We start from the raw sequence: 22,007 nt of genomic DNA, 5'->3' as shown, positions 1-22,007 counted from the left end.
AGAGTGTCATTTCTATGGAAAACAAACTATACCTAGAAAAAGTCATCTCAGGATAGTTCTAAAACCAACAGTGTAAACAGAGGGTGCCAAAAAAAATGTATGCACATTTTAAGAAAGAAAAAGACTAGCAAAATTGTAATACTCAATATACACGGATAACAAATGATGAATACAAGCCTTGTGTATACATTTTTTTGGCAGGCACCCCCCGGTATGTCACTTTATTTCTATCTTCTGGGCCAAAGAATATGTCATTCTCTATGCTGGAAGCGACCCTCAGTACCCCAATATTTTACCTAACTTCTACACATTTTTCAGGTCTCAGCTAAAATGTCACTTTCTTCAAAGGCCTTTGTTGACCGCGGCAATCTAGATTAGGTTCTAGTCGCTCTTCTGTTCTCTCACTTCGAACTTTCTTTCTTGCTAAGATTTATCACAATTTATGGTCAGTTTATCTGTGGGGTTTTTTTTTGTTTTGTTTTCTTGAGTGCCACACGTCGTCTATTTTGTTTACCACTGTCGCCCGACGTGCTTGGCGCACAATAAATATTTATGAGGAAAATGGAAGAGACAGTGGGGCACATCTTCCGAGCATCCCAGCTCCACAAACTAGAACTTAAAAATCCTCCTAGCCAGAACACTAAGGCAGGTGGGCGTCTTCGCTCCCCATGCAGCCTCAACTGGACCTAGAGCAAAGACGCCTCATCTCTGCCCGCCGCTCCTTCCCCTGGAGTCGGTACACCGAGGCCTGCGTAATTCTGCTTCATCACTTCTTCAAAAGGGAATGAGGCGGCGGCGGAGTTCTAGTGGGCACCCGCCCCCACGTACCTTGGACACCGAAGAGGTGGCCATGGTCCACAAGGCCCGCGGGATTCCAGATGCTCGGGATTTCCCGCGCTCCCTCGCGGCACAGGGCAGAGGTTAGTGACGGTCCACTGAGCTTCTTGATTGGCTGACAGCACCCTCCGGGGGGAGGGCTTCCGGTGCGCGGAGGCGGGGCTGCAGAGGAGGCTGGGACGCGCTTCTTGAAGCCCGATATGGCGTGCGGCTTCCGCAGGTCCATCGCTTGTCAGGTACCAACCTGGGAACTGGCAAAAGGAGGGTCCCCGCGGAATCCTGCTTCCCAAAGCCATTTTTCCACCGCGGGCTGGTCCTTAGCGAGAGGGCGGGTTCTGAGGAAACCTCGTGTATTTCTGCCGCCTCCCTCTTGGAAGATGCCTCAACTGCTAAAAAGCAAACCCGGTGTAGGGTCCGGCATGCGGCCCAAATCAGTTTCTCAGGGTGAAAAGTTAACTTTGAAAGGCACATGTTGCTTCCCTCACTCCTTCCCACCTACCGCTTTGTGTGCTTTACCTGGATGGAAAGCCACTGGGCCACGATTAGACCCTATAGAAATTAGTGTTGACCTAGTGAAATCCGGAGGCTTTGGCTAAAAATAAATGATAAAGATTTATTCAAGGGTCTCCGGGTTTGTAAACAGAAAATACTACTAAACAATAACCAGAGTGTTCTGAAGAAAAAAGAAAAGCTGAGGGTTCTTATGTAAAAAGTATATAGTAAAAAGAATATAAAAGAAGAATCAGCCCTTAGTCTCCGGATTGGTCAGAGATGATAATCCTCTAGATGACCAGTGGTCTGGATACTGAACATTCTTTTCCTTCGTAAATGAATCAGAGGGTTATCTAGAGATTTGGTGTATATATAGGCACTGATGCAAGACTGGAAAGTTGAAAATTGTTACGTTCCCATGCATTTAAACAATAATAGAATTGTTTCCTCATACCTGAACCTACTTAATTTTAGTAATTTAGCAGCTTGAGTATAGTTACTCCATTTTATTTGTTTACTCTTCAGTGTTCTTTACACTTAGCGAAGTTGATGATGGATCTGAATTTTCATTCTACAGGATCTAATTTAAAAACTGGTCATTTCTCTTATGGTCACTTTTTATGCCTGCCCTAGCATTTTTGGTTGCTCCAAAGATAACATGAGACCCTGTTTTTCTTGATTCAGAGTCATCTTTGAACAGCTCTGCAATGAGGAAGGTATTAAAAACACTGTAACATCAGATTTCATCAAAAATAGTTTTTAAAATGCATTGGCCACCTCTGGAATTTTGCAGTGAAACTTTATTGTGGTCTTAACAAACCCATTTCCTTTTTATTAATGGACATGTTAGTAGACATATTTTGCCTGGTATATAATTTCCCTTAGTTCATTTTTAGAGTATTTCTGGACTTTTGTGGGGAAATCCCTCTGCCTGTCTTTATGCTTATAGATGTACTGTCCTGACAAATGTCAGCTTCCCAAATATCACCATCAGACCTTTTGATAAGACAAAGCTGAGTTTATGGCTTACTGGAGTAAGGGAGAACACCACCTCAACAGAATTTTGGTAGTGTCTATCACTGAGAAGGCAAGGTAAAATTTTATTGAGGATTTGAAATATGGTTTAAGGCTGGTCTTTTAGTGAGGTGAGATGGCAGGAGAGTGGAGGAGATGGCTTGATTAGGAATGGATACTTAATAGTTTTTAGATTGACAGAAAGATCAAGGTGAGGAGTGTAAGGAATCTTAGGCATAAACTGTTGATGCTTTCTATTGAAGAACTGATAGGTGTTTCAGGTAGTTCCTGTAATGAGCAATCAAGATATTTGGGCAGGAGTCTTCTAGAATAGTAAAGTTATGCTAATGAAAACAAAGAAATAATAAAGTCATGTTAATGTAGACAGTGAACTATGTCCAGAGTAAGTAGTTTTGGACCTCAGTGTCACAAGCTATGTGTGTTGGGGTGGGAGGTCTGGGAGGTAAGATGGTTTCCATTCTTAGCCCTTAGGTATAGAAAGTGCCATGGCCAGAAACATTTTGTGTATAGTTTTGCAACGGCTGTATGCATCCTTGTAAAAAAGGCAAGTTGGAGAACCAGACACTAATGTGTATTAAGTGTATATTTGGGCTAGTTACTTTATATTCACATTTGGGCCCCAGGACAACCCTATGACAGACATGTTAACCTTATTATACAGTTGAGCAAATTAAGATCCAGAGAGATTAAATAAGGTACCCAAGGCCATTTGGTCAGTAAATTGAAGTTGGTTTATGAACAGAGATCTAACCTCAAAATCACCTCCCTATACATTATGTATGCTGTTTAGTTTGTGAAGGCAAGGAGCACAAGCTAATCATTAAACAGAATCTAATAAATTTGTATGACAACCTAAACTAAGCACATATATATTTCTCCAAATATGGAATCATTGAGGGTTGATTTGAAATGAGCACAAATAAAAATATGTGCAATAATACCTACCTTTACAAATGAGCTTTTGCTAGTTCAGGAATGAAGGAATGTATAATATTACATGAAATGGCACATTTGTTCAACAGATTTTGATTAATGAGTCTACGGTTTTCTAAGCATTATCATGAGTCTCAAATTGAGGTGAATAGAATATGATTTCTGCCCTGGCATGTCTCCAGACTAACTTGGGAAACATAAAAACAAATAATTGCAGTGCAGTCTGTAACTATTATGTTAGAAGCATATGTGAAGTGCTAAGGGGATATGGAGAAAATAACTTCTAAGTGTCAGGGAAGGCTTTGTGGAAAAGGTGATGTTGGGGCTCAATCCTGAAGGGAGAATGGATAGTGTACCAAGTGAGTAGGGTGATAGGCTAGGGGAGGGCTAGGATATTCCAAGAAGAGCATGTGCATAACACAGACACATGGGAGAGCACGGTTATGTTCATGGAACCACAATATCTGGACATGACTGAAATTTAGAATATGCCTCTGATGACTCACTTTAGTAAGTCCTATTGATTCTATCTTCAAAATAATATCTTGAATCCATCCACTCTTTTCCATCGCTACTGCCCTTCCCTTCACCCCAAACCAAGCTACCATTATCACCTACATCAACTGCCTAATGGGCCTTTTCCGTTTCCATTCTTGTTCTCCCTCCGTTCTCTTTGTAGCAAGAGAAGTGACTTTTAAAATGGCAATCAAATCATATCACTTATCTATTTAAAACTACATTGCACAAACTCTCTACCACTACCTTAACTTCTTCCCAACCTCAACTCATGCCACTCTACCCCTTCTTTCTGTAGGTTCTAGCCGTGCTGTAATTGTCTATCTTTCCATTCCCATTATCTTACACAACCACAGTATAGTTATTAGATTTATTAATACATAGCATTGATATACTTTTATCTAATTTATAGTTTGTTTCAGCTTTGGTTTTTTCAATATTTTTTCCAGTATAGGATCACAAACTGCATTTAGTTATCATGTAATTGTTTACATTTTAAGTAACCCGAAGCTCCCTTTCTCATTAATTTATATCTACAATACATAACTTGATAGAAATACACTGCTAACAGTGAAAAGAAGATAGGCCTTGACTGCTGATGAGTTTTATTGTCAGTTTCAGGTGCGGCCTCAAGGAGCAATTGAACTTGTTGACCAATTGTTGTCATCTAGTTGTAAACTGAAATATTCATGTTGGGAAGATATTTATCCACATTCAGGTGAATGACTGAATTATCTAGGTGTGTACTTCACTTCTAACCTACTCTCACAGGCTCACCAGCATTCAGTTCTGCTTAAAACCACAACTATAAGAGCCATGCTGAATTTCTTTCATTGTAGGTAATTGGTAATAACTTGCCCTTCAAATCATTTGGAGCATTCTCTTCTGGCCCCTGAAGTTTCAGTTGTTACCTTGTTTGCTGCCTGTATGAGTCTGAGCAAATCCAGACCAGCACCTAAAGAAAGGCTCAGCAAATGTGGGAGTGCTTGTGCATTGGGTCCTGGTTGCAAACATATATACACCTGACCTGGTTATATTAGAGAGTCAGAAGTGAGGAATAACCAGGGATAATTGACAGTTTAAGATCTGGAAGAGTGATAACCTTTTAAGAATTTTAAAACTCATGGCTTTGTAGACTGTGTTATATTGATAAAAATAGAGCTAGCTGATTTTCATAAGACAGTTCTGCCATCTAGATGTCTGGTTGCTAAAGCATCAGGACCTCTTTTTCATTAGCAAAATTAGGGTTCTTATGCGATTACCAGAGACTTTGACCTTGAACTTAGCTCCTAACTGAATTTAGAACCTGTCTAGAGGCAAACTGATAGGATATTTTTAGCTTTGTGTTCAGTACCTGGCTACTAGGGGTAGGAATGGTGTGTTCCTGGGAAAGGAATGGTTGAGAGCTACCCACAAGCTGATTAATTAATGTAGTTTCTCATACTGGGTATCCTGAGAACCAAAGATTATTCTATTATATTAGAATCTCTGACCTCAGGTTGCCAAATCTAAGGCTTAGAATTGTACCCGGTACATTGTAAGCTCTCAATACATATTAGCCATTATTATATTATACATTATACCTGTGGTAGTCCTAGATGAAGACCAATGCCAGTAGGAACACCTTTACCTGAAGGGGGAAAAAGAAAAATCCTGTAGCTAAGGAAACCCGTAGGCCACATTCTTATTAGAAAATGCACTAAATCCAATCTCAGAGACAGTTGAAGAAAGCCATTCTTTCTAGAATAATTGAACCTATGAGAATGTAGGTGAATTTTTACCATGCTCTCTGGCATTTGACCACTTGACAGTGGTTCTTAACTTATTTTTCTTCTTTTTTTTGGTGTCCCACCCATTTGAAAGATTACTCCTCTAATTAAAAACACTAATGTGGACACTGATTGTTAATGTGGAGGGCAGTTGATATCTCCCTAAGCCTTGTGGTTCCCAAGCCATGGCTGTAGACTGGGATCACCTGAGAATCATTAAAAAATACCTAAGCCCAGGTCCATTGGCCTGGGGTGGGGTAGGGGCTTTGAAGTTCTGAAAATCATCAGGTGATTCTGATGTCCATTCAGGCTTGATAACCACTAACCAAGGACGGCCAGGAGGCAGAAAAGTGTAGTGCAGTGGTCCCCACACTTCACTGCACTTTAGAATCAACCGGAGAATTTTTTAACATCCAGTTGCCCAGGTCACACCCTGTGCTAATTAAATCAGAATATTTGCCTGTGGGAGCCAGGCATCAATGTTTCCTAAAAGTCCCTGGGTCATTTCAGTGTGCAGCAAAGTGTGGGATTCACTGGTATAGTGATTAAAAACATTGATCGTGAAAGATGTGTGGATTTAAATCCAGCTTCTCCTCTGATAGGTATGTAAGATCTCTGTTCCTCATTGTAAAACCTGGAAAATTTAGCTACCTCCTAAGCTTGTTATTAGAATTTAATGAATACTTAGGATTGTGTTTGGTACATTGTATACACTCAATAAATATTATTATTTTTTTAAAGATTTTATTGGGGAATTGGGTGAGGGGAACAGCATTGGGGAATTGGGGAAGGGGAACAGACAAGTTGTGTCCTTTTGTTCTTCAGTCTAGATGTGGAGGACATCTCTTCACTGGCCCATGTTAGTATTGTGATCATTGTGCTCTTCCCGGGTGAGGCAGTCTCTCTCTGGCCATCTGATGGCCACTCACGGCAGCTCACGCTGGCCAACCCCACTGCAGCCTTTGCCATTGCCAGCGACTCACAGCAGCCCAGCTCCAGGTCGACTGTTGTTTACCGTCTTAGCTGTAGAGGGTGCAGCGTCACTGGCCCTCAGGTGGGACCTGAACTGGTTATTGCTGCTCAGAGCTGGCATCCCAAGCCAACTTCTAACCAACGTGCCACTCGGCAGGCCCTCAATAAATGTTATTGTATTAAATTAGAATTCTGAGGATGGGGTGTTTTGAAACACCCTTTCCACATCACTACCACCCCAGAGGCTTTCTGATTTGAGGGACCTAGTTATTATCCATTACCCTCGGTGACTGCTTTTGACCCCACATGAAGTTAGATAACCAAAAAGCTACATATCTGAACCATACTTAATTTTCAATAGGAATTCCTTAACTGTACTTTCATAAAGTTGTGTTTTTGTAAAGAAAAAATTTCTAATTTTTCCAAAAATAATGCCTGTTCATTGTTAAGAATTAAGTGATACAAAAAGGTGCAAAGAATTTTTAAAACTTCCCTGTAAATAATCATCATCATTAACAGGTTGACCTTCATTTCTGATATATTTCTTTGCAGATATACAGGCAGAAAAAAAGAAGGGAGGGAGATAGGAAGACTGGATAGATATGCTTTTTGTAAAAGTTGGGCTATATTGTAATGAATTTTTATTTTTAGGTTCCTTTGTTTTTTTAAAAGTTTTCTGATGGAAAATGTCCAACTACCTAAAGTACAATAGGGTTATGATTCCCCAAGTAACCATATCTGAAATGCTACTTTAAATAAAAGGTATTAAACAATTTTGCTTGAATTTAATGAAAGAAAAAGAAACCAAAGTACAATTCAAATAATTATTGATTTATTTCCTAAATGAGTCCTCTACAACTAAGAAAAGAGATTGTGAAGAACATTACAGTTTGGTGTGTTTCTTTAAAATTTTGATGTTTCAAATTTAGACAGTATCAACCCCTGCCATGAGAGAGGAGGACGTTAGCACTCCTGTAGTTGGTATAACTTTGCTCTACCTTTCCTAATTTGTTTGAGTAACTTTTTCACTCAAAGTTAGTAACACTTATAGTCTATTTATTAACTATATCTGCACTACTTGTCTCCTATTCATTTTATTTTTTTCCTATTCATTTTATATTGAGTTGGATAAGATGCTTACCACCATTCTTTTTCCTGATGTATGCCTCAATCGGCTGTATTTCTTTATAAGTAGATTTTTCAAGAAGGGCCCATAGTGCTTTATTTTTTTTAAACTTTACTTTTTTTTTTTTTTAAGAAATTACGACTTCTCAGATAAAATAATCCTAGATGTATCAAAAGGGGGTTTAATCATTAGAAAATTAGCATGTTCAGAAATATCAAAACAGTACATTTAGAAATAATATCAAAAATCTTCATTTCAGAAATAAAGCAATAACACCAGATTGTTTACTTCTGATTTTAAATTTTCCAAAGACTAATACTGCAGATGAAAATGCATACAACAAACAATCCAGTGGGTTTTTTTTTAATTTTTATATATTGTCAACTAACTCAAACTAAAAAACAACTTGAGCATATAAAAGAAACATATCAGTCTGCAACTTCTCTAGTGGATGGATCTATTGGGTCTTCGGAAAAGTCATGATGCATGCTTGCAATAGATGGCACTAGTTCATTTTTGGAAGTACTAGAGTCATTTGCATCTATGTTATTGCTATGTCATTTGACAGCTGACAGTTCTAGCTTCATTATAAAAATAAATTGAATAGTTGAGTTTTGGAGATTTTACAACAAGTTGAAGATGGAAGATCAAACTGTGCATTTTTGCCATATTTTACTGTTTTACTTCCATAAAGGGAAAAACGCGCATCAAGCTTGTGAAAAGTTGCATAAAGTTTACGGTGACAATGCTCTGTAAGAACGTCAGTGCCAACGATGGTTCACAACTTTTATGCTGGTGATTTTGATCTCAACGATGCTCCTCGGTCAGGGAGGCCCAGTGAAGTTGATGACTACAAAATAAAGGCACTGATCGAGTCAAACCCATGTTACATGACACGAGAGACTGCAGAAACGTTGAACATCCATCATTCTAGTGTTCATGACCACCTGAAGAAGCTGGGATACGTAATCAAGCTCCATATTTGAGTTCCACATGAACTTAAATTCATTTGATGGCACTTATAAACATCTGCAATATGCTCGTTAAACGTGAAGAAAACTATCCTTTTTTGAAGCGACGGATAACTGGTGATGAGAAGTTTACAAAAATGAGGTGCGCAAATGGTCTTGGTCCCGACATGATGATTCACCTCAAGTGACATTGAAAGCAGACATTCATCAGAGGAAGGTTATGCTCTCAGTGTGGTGGGATTTTAAAGGTGTCGTGTTTTTTGAGCTCCTACCAAGGAACGAAACAATTTGAATGTGTACTGTCAGCAATTGGACAGTTTGAACGAATCTATCATCCAGAAACGTCCAGAGCTTGTTAATTGTAAAGGAGTTGTGTTCCTTTGTGACAACACAAGACCACACACAAGTTTGGTCACCCGTCAAAAATTATTGGAGCTTGGATGGGATGTGTTGCCACACCCACCATACTCACCTGACCTTACGCTGTCAGACTTCCACTTGTTTCGCTCTTTTCAAAACTCCTTGCGTGGTATAACATTCAATTCAGATGAGGCTGTAAATCAGCACCTTGTTCAGTTTTTTGCAAATAAAGACAGGTCCTTCTATGAACGAGGAAGTATGAAGCTCACTGAAAGATAGCAAAAGGTTATCAAACAAAATGGGCAATATAATCATTGATTGATCTTTTTCTTTATATAAATAAATTCCCTTTGAAAAACATAGACGAAGTACATCATGACTTTTCTCAACACCTAATAGTCCCATATAATTTCATTGCTAAAATATTTGCTTTAACCAGATCATGATCTCTGATTATGTAACATAGGTACAAAGAAAAGTGCATTTACAGGGTCTGACAATTAGGATCGTGAACTTGTTGCCACGATGTTGCTAACCTTTTTGGATATCAGAGGGATTATTCATTATGAATTTGTACCAACTGGACAATCAATTAGCAAGTTTACTATTTGGAAGTGCTGAAAAGGCTGCGTGAAAAAGTGAGATGACTTGAACTTTTCGCCAACAATCCATGGTTCTTGCGTCACAACAGTGCACCAGCCCACTCAGCACTGTCTGTGAGGGAGTTTTTAGCCAGCAAACAAATAAGTGTGTTGGAACACCCTCCCTACTCACCTGATCTAGTCCCCAATGACTTCTTTCTTTACCAGAAAATAAAGGAAATAATGAAAGGAAGACATTTTAATGACATTCAGGGCATCAAGGGAAATACGATGACAGCTCTGATGGATATTCCAGAATAAGAGTTCCAAAGTTGCTTTGAAGGATGAACTGGGCACTGGCGTCGGTGCATAGCTTTCCAAGGGGAGTACTTCAGAGGTGACTGTAGTGATATTTAGCAATGAGGTATGTAGCACTTTCCTAGGATGAGTTCGCAAACTGAATTGTCAGACCTAGTATGTCAGTACTGTGAAATATTGATTTCTATGGCCTTGTAGTATAATTTGATATCAGGTAGCATGATACCTCCAGCTTTGTCCTATCTTAGGATTGCTGTGGTTATTTGGGGTCTTTTATGGTTCCATGTAAATATTAGCATTATTTGTTGTTGTTTTGTGAAAAATGCCATTGGTATTTTATAGGGATTAATTTGAATCTACAGATTGCTTTGCATAGTATGGACATTTTAACTATATTCTTCCTATCCACGAGCATGGTGTATGTTTCCATTTATTTGTATCTTCTTTAATTTCTCTCTTCAATGTCTTAGAATTTTCTGAGGTCTTTTACTTTCTTGCTTAAATTTATTTGTAGGTATTTTATTTTTTTAATGCAGTTGTAAATGGGATTGTTTTCTTAATTTCTTTCTGATAGTTCGTTATTGGTGTATAAATATGCAACCAATTTCTGAATATTAATTTGTATCTTGCTACTTTACTAAATTCATTTATCAGTTCTAATAGTTTTTTTTGTGGAATCTTTGGGTTTCTCTCTATATAGTATCATGTCATCTACAAATAATGACAGTTTTACTTCTTCCTTTCCCATTTGGATGCCTTTTATTCCTTGTCTGATTGCTGTGGCTAGGACTTCCAGTACTATGTTGAATAAAAGTGGTGAAAGTGGTCATCCTTGTTTTGTTCCTGATTTTAAGGAAAATGCTTTTAGCTTTTCCCCATTGAGTGTGGTATTAGCTGTGGGTTTGTCATATATGAGCTTTATTATGTTGAGATATGTTCCTCTATCCCCACTTTGTTGAGAATTTTTATCATAAATGGATGCTGGATTTTGTCAAATGCTTTCTTCTACATCTATTGATAAGACCATATGATTTTTATTTTTCATTTTGTTTATGTGGTCTATCACATTAATTGATTTGCGGATATTGAACCAACCTTGCATACAAGGAATGAATCTTGCTTGATCGTGGTGTATGATCTTTTTAGTGTATTGCTGAATTCGGTTAGCTAATACTTTGTTGAGGATTTTTGCATTTATGTTCATTAGGGATATGAGCTGTACTTTTCTTTTTTTGTAATGCTTTGTCTGGTTTTGGAATCAGGGTAATGGTAGCCTCATAAAATGAGCTTGGGAGCCTTCCCTCCTCTTGGTTTTTTGGACTAGTTTGAGGAGAATAGGTGTTAATTGTTCTTTGAATGTTTGGTAAAATTCACCTGTGAAGCCATCTGGTCCAGGAGTTTTGTTTGTTGGGAGCCTGTTGATTACTGATTTGATTTCATTAGTAGTGATCGGTCTGTTCAGATTTTCTCTTTCTTTTTGATTCAGACTTGAAAGGTTGTATGCTTCTAGAAATTTATCCATTTCTTCCAAATTGTCCAATTTGTTGGCATATAGTTACTTGTAGTATTTTCTTAAAATTTTTTGTAACTCTGTGGTGTCCGTTATCACTTTTCTTTCATTTCTGGTTTTATTTATTTGGGTCCTCTCTTTTTTTTTCTTGATGAGTCTCATTAAAGGTTTGTCAATTTTGTTTATCTTTTCAAAAAACCAGCTCTTGGTTTCATTGATCTTTTATATTGTTTTTTAAGTCTCTATTTTGTTTATTTCCGCTCTGATCTTTATTATTTCCTTCTTTGTACTCACTTTGGACTTTGTTTCCTGTTCTTTATCCCGCTCCCTTAGGTGTAAAGATAGACTGTTGAGTTGAGATTTTTCTTGTTTCTTTAGGTAGGCCTGCATGCTATAAATTTTCGAAAGGACTGCTTTCGCTGTGTCCCATAGTATTTATTTGGTTGTTGTATTTTCATTTTTATTTGTCTCAAGGTATCCTTTGATGTTTTTCCTTGATCTCATTGTTGACTCATTCATCATTTATTAGCATATTATTTAGCCTTCATGTGTTTGTTTTTCTGGTTTTTTTTCTTGTAATTCATTTCTAGTTTTACAGCATTGTGGTTAGAGAAGAAGCTTGATATGATTTCAGTCTTCTTAAATGTATTGAGACTGTTTTGTAGCCTAACGTGGTCTGTCTAGGAAAATGTTCTGCGTGCACTTGAGAAGAATGTATAGTCTGCTGTTTTGGGGTGAAATGCTCTAAAAATATCAATTATATCCATCTGGTCTAGTGTGTCATTGAAGACCGCTGTTTCTGTGTTGATTTTGATTTTCTGTCAGGAAGATCTGTCCATTGGTGTCAGTAGGGTGTTAAATTCCCCTACTATGATTGTGTTACTGTTGATCTCTTTCTTTATGTCAGTCAATATTTGTTTTATATATTTCGGTGCTCCTGTTGGGTACACAGATGTTTACTATAGTTATGTCCTCTTGTTGGATTGATCCCTTTATTATTATGTAATGTCCTTCTTTCTCTCATTATTTATAGTCCTTGTTTTAAAGCCTATTTTGTCTGATATAAATATTGCTACTCCAGCTTTTTTCTCATTTCCATTTGCATGAAATATATTTTTTCATCCATTTGCGTTCCATCTATGTGTGTCTTTCAATCTGAGGTGGATCTCTTGGAGACAACATATGCATGAGTCTTGTTTTCTTATTCATTCAGGTACTCTGTCTTTTGATTTAGACATTTAATACATTTACATTTAAAGTGATTTTTTTTTAATTGGGGGAGTGGAACAGTGTTGGGGAGTAGGGGAGGGGACCAGCCAAGTTGTTGTTCTTCAGTCTTAACTGTGGAGGGCGCCAGTCGCTGTCTGGCTGATCATCAGCAGCTCATGGCCTCTAAACTCAAGGTGCTGTGTTACAATCTTAGTTGCAGGTGGGCGTAGCCACCATCCCATGCGGGAGTTGAACCAGCAGCCTTGTTGTTAAGAGTGTACGCTCTATCCACTGAGCCATCCAGGCGGCAGCTCAGTTCAAGATGCCAAGTTCAGTCTTAGTTGCGGGTGGGCATAGCCCACCATCAAACAGGCAGTCTTGTTGTTAGGAGCATGTGGTCTTACCACCTGAGCCATCCTGCCACATGTTGGCAGCTCAGCGGCAACTCAGCTTGGGCGCAGCATCACTGGCCCATGTGGGAATTCAACCAGCAGCCCTGTTGCTCAGAGCTTGCATTCTTAAGCTAACTCTTAACCAACTGAGTCACTCAGCCAACTGTAAAGTGATTATTGATAGGTACATAGTTATTGCCATTTTATTACTCATATTTTTGATATTCGCTTGTTGTTTTTTCTTCTGCTTAAAGAAGTCTTTTTAATATTTCTTGTAATACTGGCTTGGTGGTAATGAATTCCTTTAGCTTTGTCTGTCTGAGAAGCTCTTTATCTCTCCTTTAATTTTAAATGATACTGCTGGGTAGTCTTGGGTGTAGGCCCTTGTTTTTCATCCCTTTGAATATTTTCTGCCACTCCCTTCTGCCCTTCAAAGTTTCTGTTGAGAAATCCTCTGATAGTCTTATGGGAGCTCCCTTTTAAGTAACTAGTTGTCTTTCTCTTGCTGCTTTTAGGATTCTCTCTTTGTCTTTAACCTTTGCCATTCTAATTGTCATGTGTCGCGGTGTGTGTCTGTTTGGGTTCATCTTGTTTGAGACACTCTGTACTACCTGGGCTTATATGTCTATTTTTTCCTCTAGTTTAGGGAAGTTTCCAGTCATTATGTCTTCAAAGAGGTTCTCGATCCCTTGCTCCCTCTCTTTTCTGATACCCCTATGATGCAAATATTAAACTTGGTGTTGTGCCAGAGGTCCCTTAAACTATCCTTTTTTTTTTTTTAATTGTCTTTTCTTTTTGTTGTTCTGCTTGGGTGTTTTCTGCCACCTTGTCTTCTAAATTGCTGATTTAGTCCTCTTCATCTAATCTGTTGGCTCCTTCTAGTGTATTCTTCAATTTAGTTATTGTATTCTTTATTTCTGACTGGTTTTTTTTTATGGTTTCTATGCCCTTCTTTATGCTTGCTATCTCTTTGCTGAAACTCTCACTAAGTTCCTTAAGCATTCTTATAACCAGTGTTTTAAACTCTGTCTCTGTAGGTTGGTTACCTCCATTTCATTTAGTTCTGTTTCTGTAGGTTTCTCGTATTCTTTTATTTGGGACATGTTTCTTTGTTTCCTCATTCTGGCTGCCTCTGTGTGTTTGCTTCTATGTAATAGGTGGATCTCCCAAGTCACTTAGTCTTTGTTGGGTGGCCTTATGTAGTATGTGTCCTGTGTGATCCAATGGTGCAGTCTCCCTACTCTCCTGTGCATGTGTTCCAGTAGTGTCCCTTAAGTGTACTGTGGGTATTCTACTGTTGTAGTTGAGCCTTGATTGTTTTTGGCACATCAGTTCCCCAGCTAACTGCCTGTGAGGATTGGCTATGCCCACAGTGTATGAGCTGCTGTTTCAGGACTCACTCCTCAGAGGGGGGTTTGCTCCTGTGGGCTCTTGTGCCTGTTTTTAATTGTGGGAAAAGATACATAACATAAAATTTACCATCTTAACCATTTTTAAATGTACAGTTCGGTGACATTAAGTACATTCACATTGTTATGCAGCCATCACCACCAATCTCCAGAACTCTTTTCATCTTGCAGAACTGAAACTCTGTCCCCATTAAACGGTAACGCCCTGTTCCTTCTTTTCCCCCTTTGGTTTTTAAATTTACATCATATAACCTGGAGCTGGGCTGCCATTAGTTGCTGTGATGGTGTAGGCTGCAGTGGGGCTGGCCGGCAGCTGGCGTGAGCTTTCTTGAGCTGCCATGAGCCACCGTGAGCAGCTGTCCAATAGCCGGCAAGCAACTGCCTCACCTGGGAAGAGTGCAATGATAATACCAAATGGGCCAGTGAAGCGATGTCCTCCACAACTAGACTGAAGAACAAAAGGACAGCAACTTGTCTGTTCCCTCCCCCAATTCCCCAATAAAATCTTTAAAAAAAGAAAAGGAATGTTTCTGTGCCTTTGTAAGACTTCTATTAAAAATATTTTCTATTTTGGTGTTGATATCTTCATGTGAATAAAACTTGGTCTTAGAATTTACTTTTAGGAAAAAAGTTTGTTCCTGCTGACTTGCTGGATTTATTATTAGGTAAAACATGCTGTGTAGTTATATTCCCTTTGTACCTTGGCTTCCAAGAAGCATAATAACTATCTTTAGCTTGGGCTTTCTGGTATAATTTTATACCTCCATTTTATTTTTATGTTTTTAAGCCCCCTTAGAGCCTTTTTTGAAGCAAATGAGATGTAATAATAAGAGAAATAAACATTTAAAAAATAGTTTTTAGTTTATATCAGAAAGAATTTTTTGCATGTTGTCCATTTGAATGTGAACATTTTATGACCTAAATCCACAACTTATTTGTCAGCTGAAATGGTTTGAAATTTACCTACATCACTTTTTTTTCAACAAAGTTTAGTTACATTTAAAATAGGCAGAAAATCTTAGTGGTTATGGGTAAGTTTGGGAGATGTTATGTTCAAAATAAAACCTTTTAAAGGAAATGATATTTATTACATCCTTATTGTGTGACACATTTTTCTTAATCCTCATAAGAGCTCTAGTTTATTATTTAATAGATTTATTATCCCCATTTGTCAGATGTGAAAACTTAAGCTAATACATGTAAAATGACTTTCCCAAGGACTCAGCTAGTAAAAGTAGAATTGGAATTTGAATCCTTTTTTTTTCCTAAGAGAAATTATAATAGAAACTTTATTACTGGTGCATCTATATTGGCAGGAAAATTTTGTAGTATAAACATGATCTGTTACAGCCTTTAGTCTATAATTGCTTGGCAATATTTATCCACTTCTGGGAAAATATTGTAAAGAAATAACTTTTCGTAGGGGATACAGTAATGCCGTTCCTGAAGACTAGAATTTATACATAGACTGTACTGTGAGATTTAAATTTAAAAATCGACTTATACTAGATCAAAGCAGAAATATACAGAACATCTCTTAAGATAAATAGCAGTTCCAAGTCGATAAGTTTTGACCTTTTTAAAAAAATGTTGGTGAAATTCAACAAATGATTTTTTTTTGACAATATGAGAGTAAATATTACTAGTCAGGAGACAGTGGTTTTACTTTTATTACTCCTGAATAGTTTCAAACACCTCAGAAGAAGATTTCTTCTTACATCTTTATTTTTCTTATTTATGCCATTTCTCCCTTTTCCTTCTCCCTCAACAGATATGATTTGTATGTTGCAGAGGCTTCATAAAGATTGAGGAGAGTCGGCCAAGTGGATCAGTTGGTTAAGAGCTCGCTCAAGAGTGTGAGCTCTGAGCAACAGGGTCGCCGGTTTGATTCCCAGCCTGAGCTGGGAGGTGGCAGGATGGCTCAACTAAAAACAAAAAAAAAAGATTGAGGAGGTGGGGAAAGAAAGATGAAGGCAGTTTTAAATTCATTATAGCTGTACTGCTATTTTACTGTTTTGTTTTTATGCATTTCTCATTGAAAGGATATATATATGATATAGGGGTTGAGTGTAGGTTCTGGTTTTAGGTAGCTTATGTTCACATCTCAGTTTTTTCACTTAAACAAGTTACATAAATTCTCTGTATTTTAGTTTCATTATTCATGAAATAAAGTCTATAATAGTGTGAAAGTCATGGATTTATTTTAAGAAAAAATTAAGGCATGTAAGATATGCCTGTCATGTAAGAATCATTCAATAAATGAGATTGATTAGGGCAGTAGTTCACAATATGGCTATGCATTACAATCATTCAAGGAAATTTTTTAAAATACAAATGCTCCCACCCCTGCTATTCTGGTGAATAAACCTTTGGTAGGGCCTGGGGATCAGATTTTTCTCCCATTACTTGTTTGCTTTTTTGTTTATTTTTAAATGCCATGAGATTTTTGTCTCATGTTTATTGCCATATCCCCAACTTTTAGAACAGTACCTGGCAAAAAATAGGCACTCAGTAAATATAAATGAATAAAAATGAATTATCTTTGGTTCCTCAGTGATTCATCCCCTCTCTTTTTGTAAAAATAAATTTAATTTTTAAATTTACAAATATAAAATTTTTTTTGGTGAACAGTTCTGTTTGTTACTTATGGTCAAACCCTCTTCTCACCCTCAATCCCTGACAACCACTGATCAAAGTCTTCATCTTTATAGTTTTGGGTTTTCCAGAATGTCAAATAAATTGAATCATGTGCTGTATCGCCTGTTGAGTCTGGCTTTTGTCACTTAGTATGGTACATTTGAGGCTCATTTGCGTTAAGTGTCTCAGTATTTCTTTTTTGCTGAGTAGTAGTCCATCGAATCTGGAACAGATATATTAACAATCTTGCTGGTTTTTTTCTTCATTTTTAGCTTTCCAGAGTATTGGATCTTCCACCAGAAAACTTGATCAAGTCAATATCTGCAATTCCAATTTCGAGAAAACAGTTAAGTATAATATATTTGTAACAATCTAAACTGTTACTTTGTCAATATACCAAAAAAAATTGTCACTATTCAATTTACATAGTAATCCTTGAAATTAATCATAAGATATAATTTAACCTATTATTCTCATTGACATAAATAATAAAATTTAAATCTGTATTGTATACATACTCTGACATGGCAGATTATATTAGTATGCTCATGTTGTTTTAATATTTGTTTATGCAAATAACTACAGTTATGGCAGTTTTTAAAAAGAATTAGGCTTGAGGTTCAAATTTAATTCTGTAATAGCAAATAAAACAACTAAGATTGTGGTTAGGATCTCAGGGTTTTTGAAGGACTCTTAGATTATACACCTACCTGATGTTTGAATAACACTGTACAATATTTACCTGCTAGGTGTTTTTGTGGTTTATGTTTTGGTTTTTTTGTTTGTTTCTATCAGTGATAGAGAACTATTGGTTAGGACAACATACAACCAATAGTTGCTTTCTTGAATGCAGGGAAATATTTATCTCTTGTGAGTTTGGGTATTCTAAATGATACTTGTTTACCATTTGGCTAGAAAACTTCAATATTTGGATAAAATAACCCACTCAGTCAATTAATAACAAGCAGTTAGCTACATAGTAGGCATTTAAGCCCTAAGCTTTAGAAAGATATAAAGATATAATCATCAGTACCATTATATCCTTATGTTTTGCCCCCTTAACTTTGTCAGGATTTTAAGATAGAGTAAGATATTCTTTATCCCAGAATAGGACACAAAGATGTGTGGAAAAGGAAGAGAAAAGCTACATATGGCCTTGTAAAAGAGACCATCTTTAAAATGGCCTGTTGCAAATTCCTCCCTATTGAGTTCCAAGAACAGGGGCAACCACTGACCAAGGGGACCTCATAATTACATGTGCATTGATGTAAAGTTTGAAACCAGTTACCTATTTTCTTAAAATCTGTAAATGACATTCTGCATAATAATGGGAATGTCCCCATTTTTATTTCATTTTTCAAATCCCATTAAACTGTCTTGGCCCATCTTTTGAATAGGATTTCCTCTTGCTTGGAGCTCCTTTGGGCAGCTCCACTTTAGCAATCTGAAATACTAAGACTTTGGCTTATAGAAAATAAATATTGGGGAAGACCTCAAAATTCTTCTAGGCTACAAGTCTAAAATTCTACATATTAAATTTCTTTAAAACAAAGGGAATCTCCAATGCTTTGCCATAATAAACCCAGGTGTCCTTTATAATACTGAAACCAAACCTAACTGTTTTATATTTCTAATTTTATTCTAAAATGCTATTAAGTGCCAAGAGATTAAGAAATATTATTTTTGCTAATATAGGTTATTTAATATGATATAAATTATGTGCTCAGTTCTCCTAATTCAATTATATTTTCAACTACAGTGGAATTCCTATTTAATACTGATCATAATAGAGAGCATTAATAATTTTGTTGCAAATCAGGAGTTCTTAAGTCTAGGGATTTCACTCTAACACCACAACAACTCCTCAGAAATAGTGGGAAAGTAGCTATTGCTTTTTAAACTTTTTAAAAATTTAAACAATAGTAAAGTAGAGGGAATAGTTCAATGACCCCTACGTGCCCATCACTTACTAGCATTGGCACACGGCCAGTTTTTGTTTCAGCTATACCCCTACCATTCTCCTTTATCAAAATGGATTATTTTGACAGCTACTGCTTTTCATAGTCTAGATGTTATGTTTCTTAAGGTTTTTCTTTTTTCTTTTTTTTTTTTTCAATTAGTTTCAGGAGTACAAAGCAACCTAATAGTTAGACATTTACATCCCTCACAAAGTGATAATCCTCCTCCCCCAAGCGACTACCCCTCTGACATCTTATATAACTGTTACAATACCACTGACTATCTTCCTTATGCTATACTCCCCCTCCCATGACTACACACACACACACACACACACACACACACACACGCTCGCACACATGCACACACATATATATTTACTTATAGTTGACGTACAATATTATTCTACTTCAGCTTCCGTTGTACAGCGCATTGGTCATACATCTACACAGTCTCTGAATTGATCACCTTGATAAGTCCAGTGCCTTTAAATTTTCTATCATAAAAGCAAAATATAATCTTAAGGAAATTCAAGAAAATACAGAAGAATAAAAAGAGAAAAACATTCCCTTTAGTTTTACTGCAGTGAGACAACTGATATTAGCAAGTTGGTGTATTTTTACATTTTCTCTTTGAATATGTCTTGCAGCCTTTAAAAAAACATAGCTATAAAACTACTGTATATATGATATTTGACCCCTTTTCCCTTGACATCATTCTTTTTTTGTAAATGTCACTTTTTTTATTTTTTTTAAGATTTTATTGGGGAATTGGGGGAGGAGAACAGTGTTGGAGAAGGGGAACAGACAAGTTGCTGTCCTTTTGTTCTTCAGTCTAGTTGTAGAGGACGTCGCTTCACTGGCCCATGTTGGTATTTTTATCATTGCGCTCTTCCTGGGCAAGGCAGTCGCTCCCCGGCCATTCGCCGGCAACTCACGAAAGTGCCCACCAGCTGCCCCACTGCAGCCTACACCATTACTGGCAACTCACGGCAGCCCAGCTCCAGGTCAAGCTGTTGTTCACCATCTTAGCTGTAGAGGGCGCAGTGTCACTGGCCCTAATCTGGGATCTGAACTGGGGCCCTGCTGCTCAGAGCTGGCGTCCCAAGCCAACTCTTAACCAGTGTGCCACTTGGCCGGCCCTGTAAATATCACTTTTAACAATGGCTAAATAATACTCTAATGCTCCCTGTTAATGGACATTTCGAATGTTTTCAGTTCTGACTTTTTACATAATTCACATTCAAGAATTACCTCTTTAAATAGACAAAGCAAAAGTTCCTTGTGAATATATAATTAAAAGTTTCCAAAAGTGAAAACTGGAAAGTAGGTCAGATCTGGTTGATCCCCCGCACTACCCTAAGTCATTTACTTCCTTTTCGGTGTTTCTTACTGGCAAATAACCCTTCACGTAATTTCAGAATTCATGTTTTAAATATTCCTAGTTTATTGTAAAGCATTATTAATAGACTAATAGGGTGACTTTTTAATTTGCCCTTCTACCACTGAACTAATCAGAAATATTTGTGATTCTATTGATACTATTGGGTTGTCGGAAAAGTCATGACGCATTTTTGCAGTGAAACACAGAGAAAAAATACGTCATGACTTTTCCGACAACCCAATAGTTTATTATTCACATCTACAATAAAATTATAGGTGCCTCCCACTCTTCATAATTTTTTTAAAAACTCTATAGAAAATCATGTGATTTATTTGTGTTTTCTAGATGTTTTGAGAACCATCTCTAGGTACATGGTCATATTAAACCTCTTACAAAGTGTCCTACCTATATGTCAAAAATCATAGTTTAATCTTTCGTATATTCAAATCTGTATAATTTCAATTAATACTGTTATTATTGATCTTATTACTTTTAATTTAATTTATTTTTTTATTTTTGAAAATCTTTGTGTTTCTGTGTTAATTCTGTTATTCTCATTTTGTTAATTTCTTCAGTTTCCCGTATTATTGGCACAAATACTTGACTAAGCTATTCGAGTCCTTTGATAAGAATAAATAAAAATAAAAATGCATTCAAACCTTGTAGAGTTTCCACAATTAAAGTTAATCTTTAGAAAATTAGATTATCACGTGTTTCTTGAAGAATAATCTTAGAAAAAAACAGAGTATAGCTTGCCAACCAAGTCTGTACATGAAGAACTACAGACACAGTAATTCTCCAGACCTCAATACTGGTACAATTTAACATTTTTATTTAACATCGGAACTAGAATTAGTATTATTTAACCAGGACTTAATTTCTCAGCAACACTGTCAAGTAAGTACTGTTATTATCCTCCTTAAACAAGGGATGTTTAAGCAACATGCCCAAGATCACACAGACACTGATCGATAGATGAACTTGGGTCTGTAGTTACAGCTCAAATGTCAGTGGATGAGTTTGGGTTTGTAAGTGTAATCCACACTAGGTTGCTGGATAATGGATGAAAGCTCAGGAAAATTTTTAATGGTCATTGTTGACTAGGTTCTTTAATGTGTTGTTAAACAGACGTCACACAGGATTTTTTAGGTATGTCTCTAAATTTCAAGAGTGATGAGAACAGTCACTTGGATCCCTCGAAAATACGTCCTTTAGTGTCAGTGGGCTAGACAGACACTCTGCTTATAGGATCTCATCTTCTGTCTGGTTTCTTATTAAATATTAGATGTTCAGTGTGGGTAATTATGTAGATGTTTGTATATCAATTAAGTTTTTTTTTACACTTTGAACTATTTCAAACCTACAGAAAAATTTATAGAGAATAACATAATGAAAAATCATGTGCCCACTTTCTGACATGTCAAGTCTTAACTTTTTCCAGAGTGGTTGCTCTAGACAGAACTATAAACCTACAATTAGGTAATGGAAGAGAAAGAATTTTGTAAGATGATAAAGGTCAAGTTCTAAATACAATGTGATGATATTTCTAATTTCTTTGCTTTGTATATTGAAAGTGTAACACCGTCTTCAGATAAAAT

At 36.9% G+C, this 22,007-nt stretch overlaps 2 protein-coding genes across 7 annotated transcripts in view; one reads left to right on the top strand and one right to left on the bottom strand.

Annotated features, from left to right (window-relative positions):
* ORC3 (origin recognition complex subunit 3) overlaps window positions 1–951 on the bottom strand; it is a 53,764-nt gene extending 52,813 nt beyond the window's left edge. For 2 of the 3 annotated variants that reach the window (XM_019661705.1, XM_019661707.1), the window contains exon 1: window positions 829–902. In XM_019661705.1, the coding sequence (XP_019517250.1) occupies window positions 829–852 (24 nt within the window). In that variant the 5' untranslated portion in view covers window positions 853–902. Of the gene's footprint in view, window positions 1–828 lie in introns of all 3 variants that reach the window. The other variant, XM_019661704.1, reaches the window with a different exon arrangement.
* A 43-nt stretch (window positions 952–994) lies between these two features.
* Window positions 995–22,007, top strand: part of RARS2 (arginyl-tRNA synthetase 2, mitochondrial) — a 55,533-nt gene continuing 34,520 nt past the window's right edge. For 2 of the 4 annotated variants that reach the window (XR_002126147.1, XM_019661712.1), the window contains exons 1-2: window positions 995–1,073; window positions 17,340–17,413. Coding sequence is in view for 1 of the 4 variants with exons in the window: in XM_019661712.1 (XP_019517257.1) it covers window positions 1,038–1,073; window positions 17,340–17,413 (110 nt within the window). In the remaining 3 variants the exon portion in view is untranslated. Of the gene's footprint in view, window positions 1,074–4,463; window positions 4,532–16,352; window positions 16,384–17,339; window positions 17,414–22,007 lie in introns of those variants that run through there. The other 2 variants (XM_019661714.1, XM_019661713.1) reach the window with 2 other exon arrangements.

The sequence above is a fragment of the Hipposideros armiger genome, unplaced genomic scaffold (genome assembly GCF_001890085.2).
Source record: "Hipposideros armiger isolate ML-2016 unplaced genomic scaffold, ASM189008v1 scaffold_358, whole genome shotgun sequence".
NCBI lineage: Eukaryota > Metazoa > Chordata > Mammalia > Chiroptera > Hipposideridae > Hipposideros > Hipposideros armiger.
The sequence above is the reverse complement of the archived record's forward strand: the minus strand, read 5'-3'. Positions and strand labels throughout refer to the sequence as shown.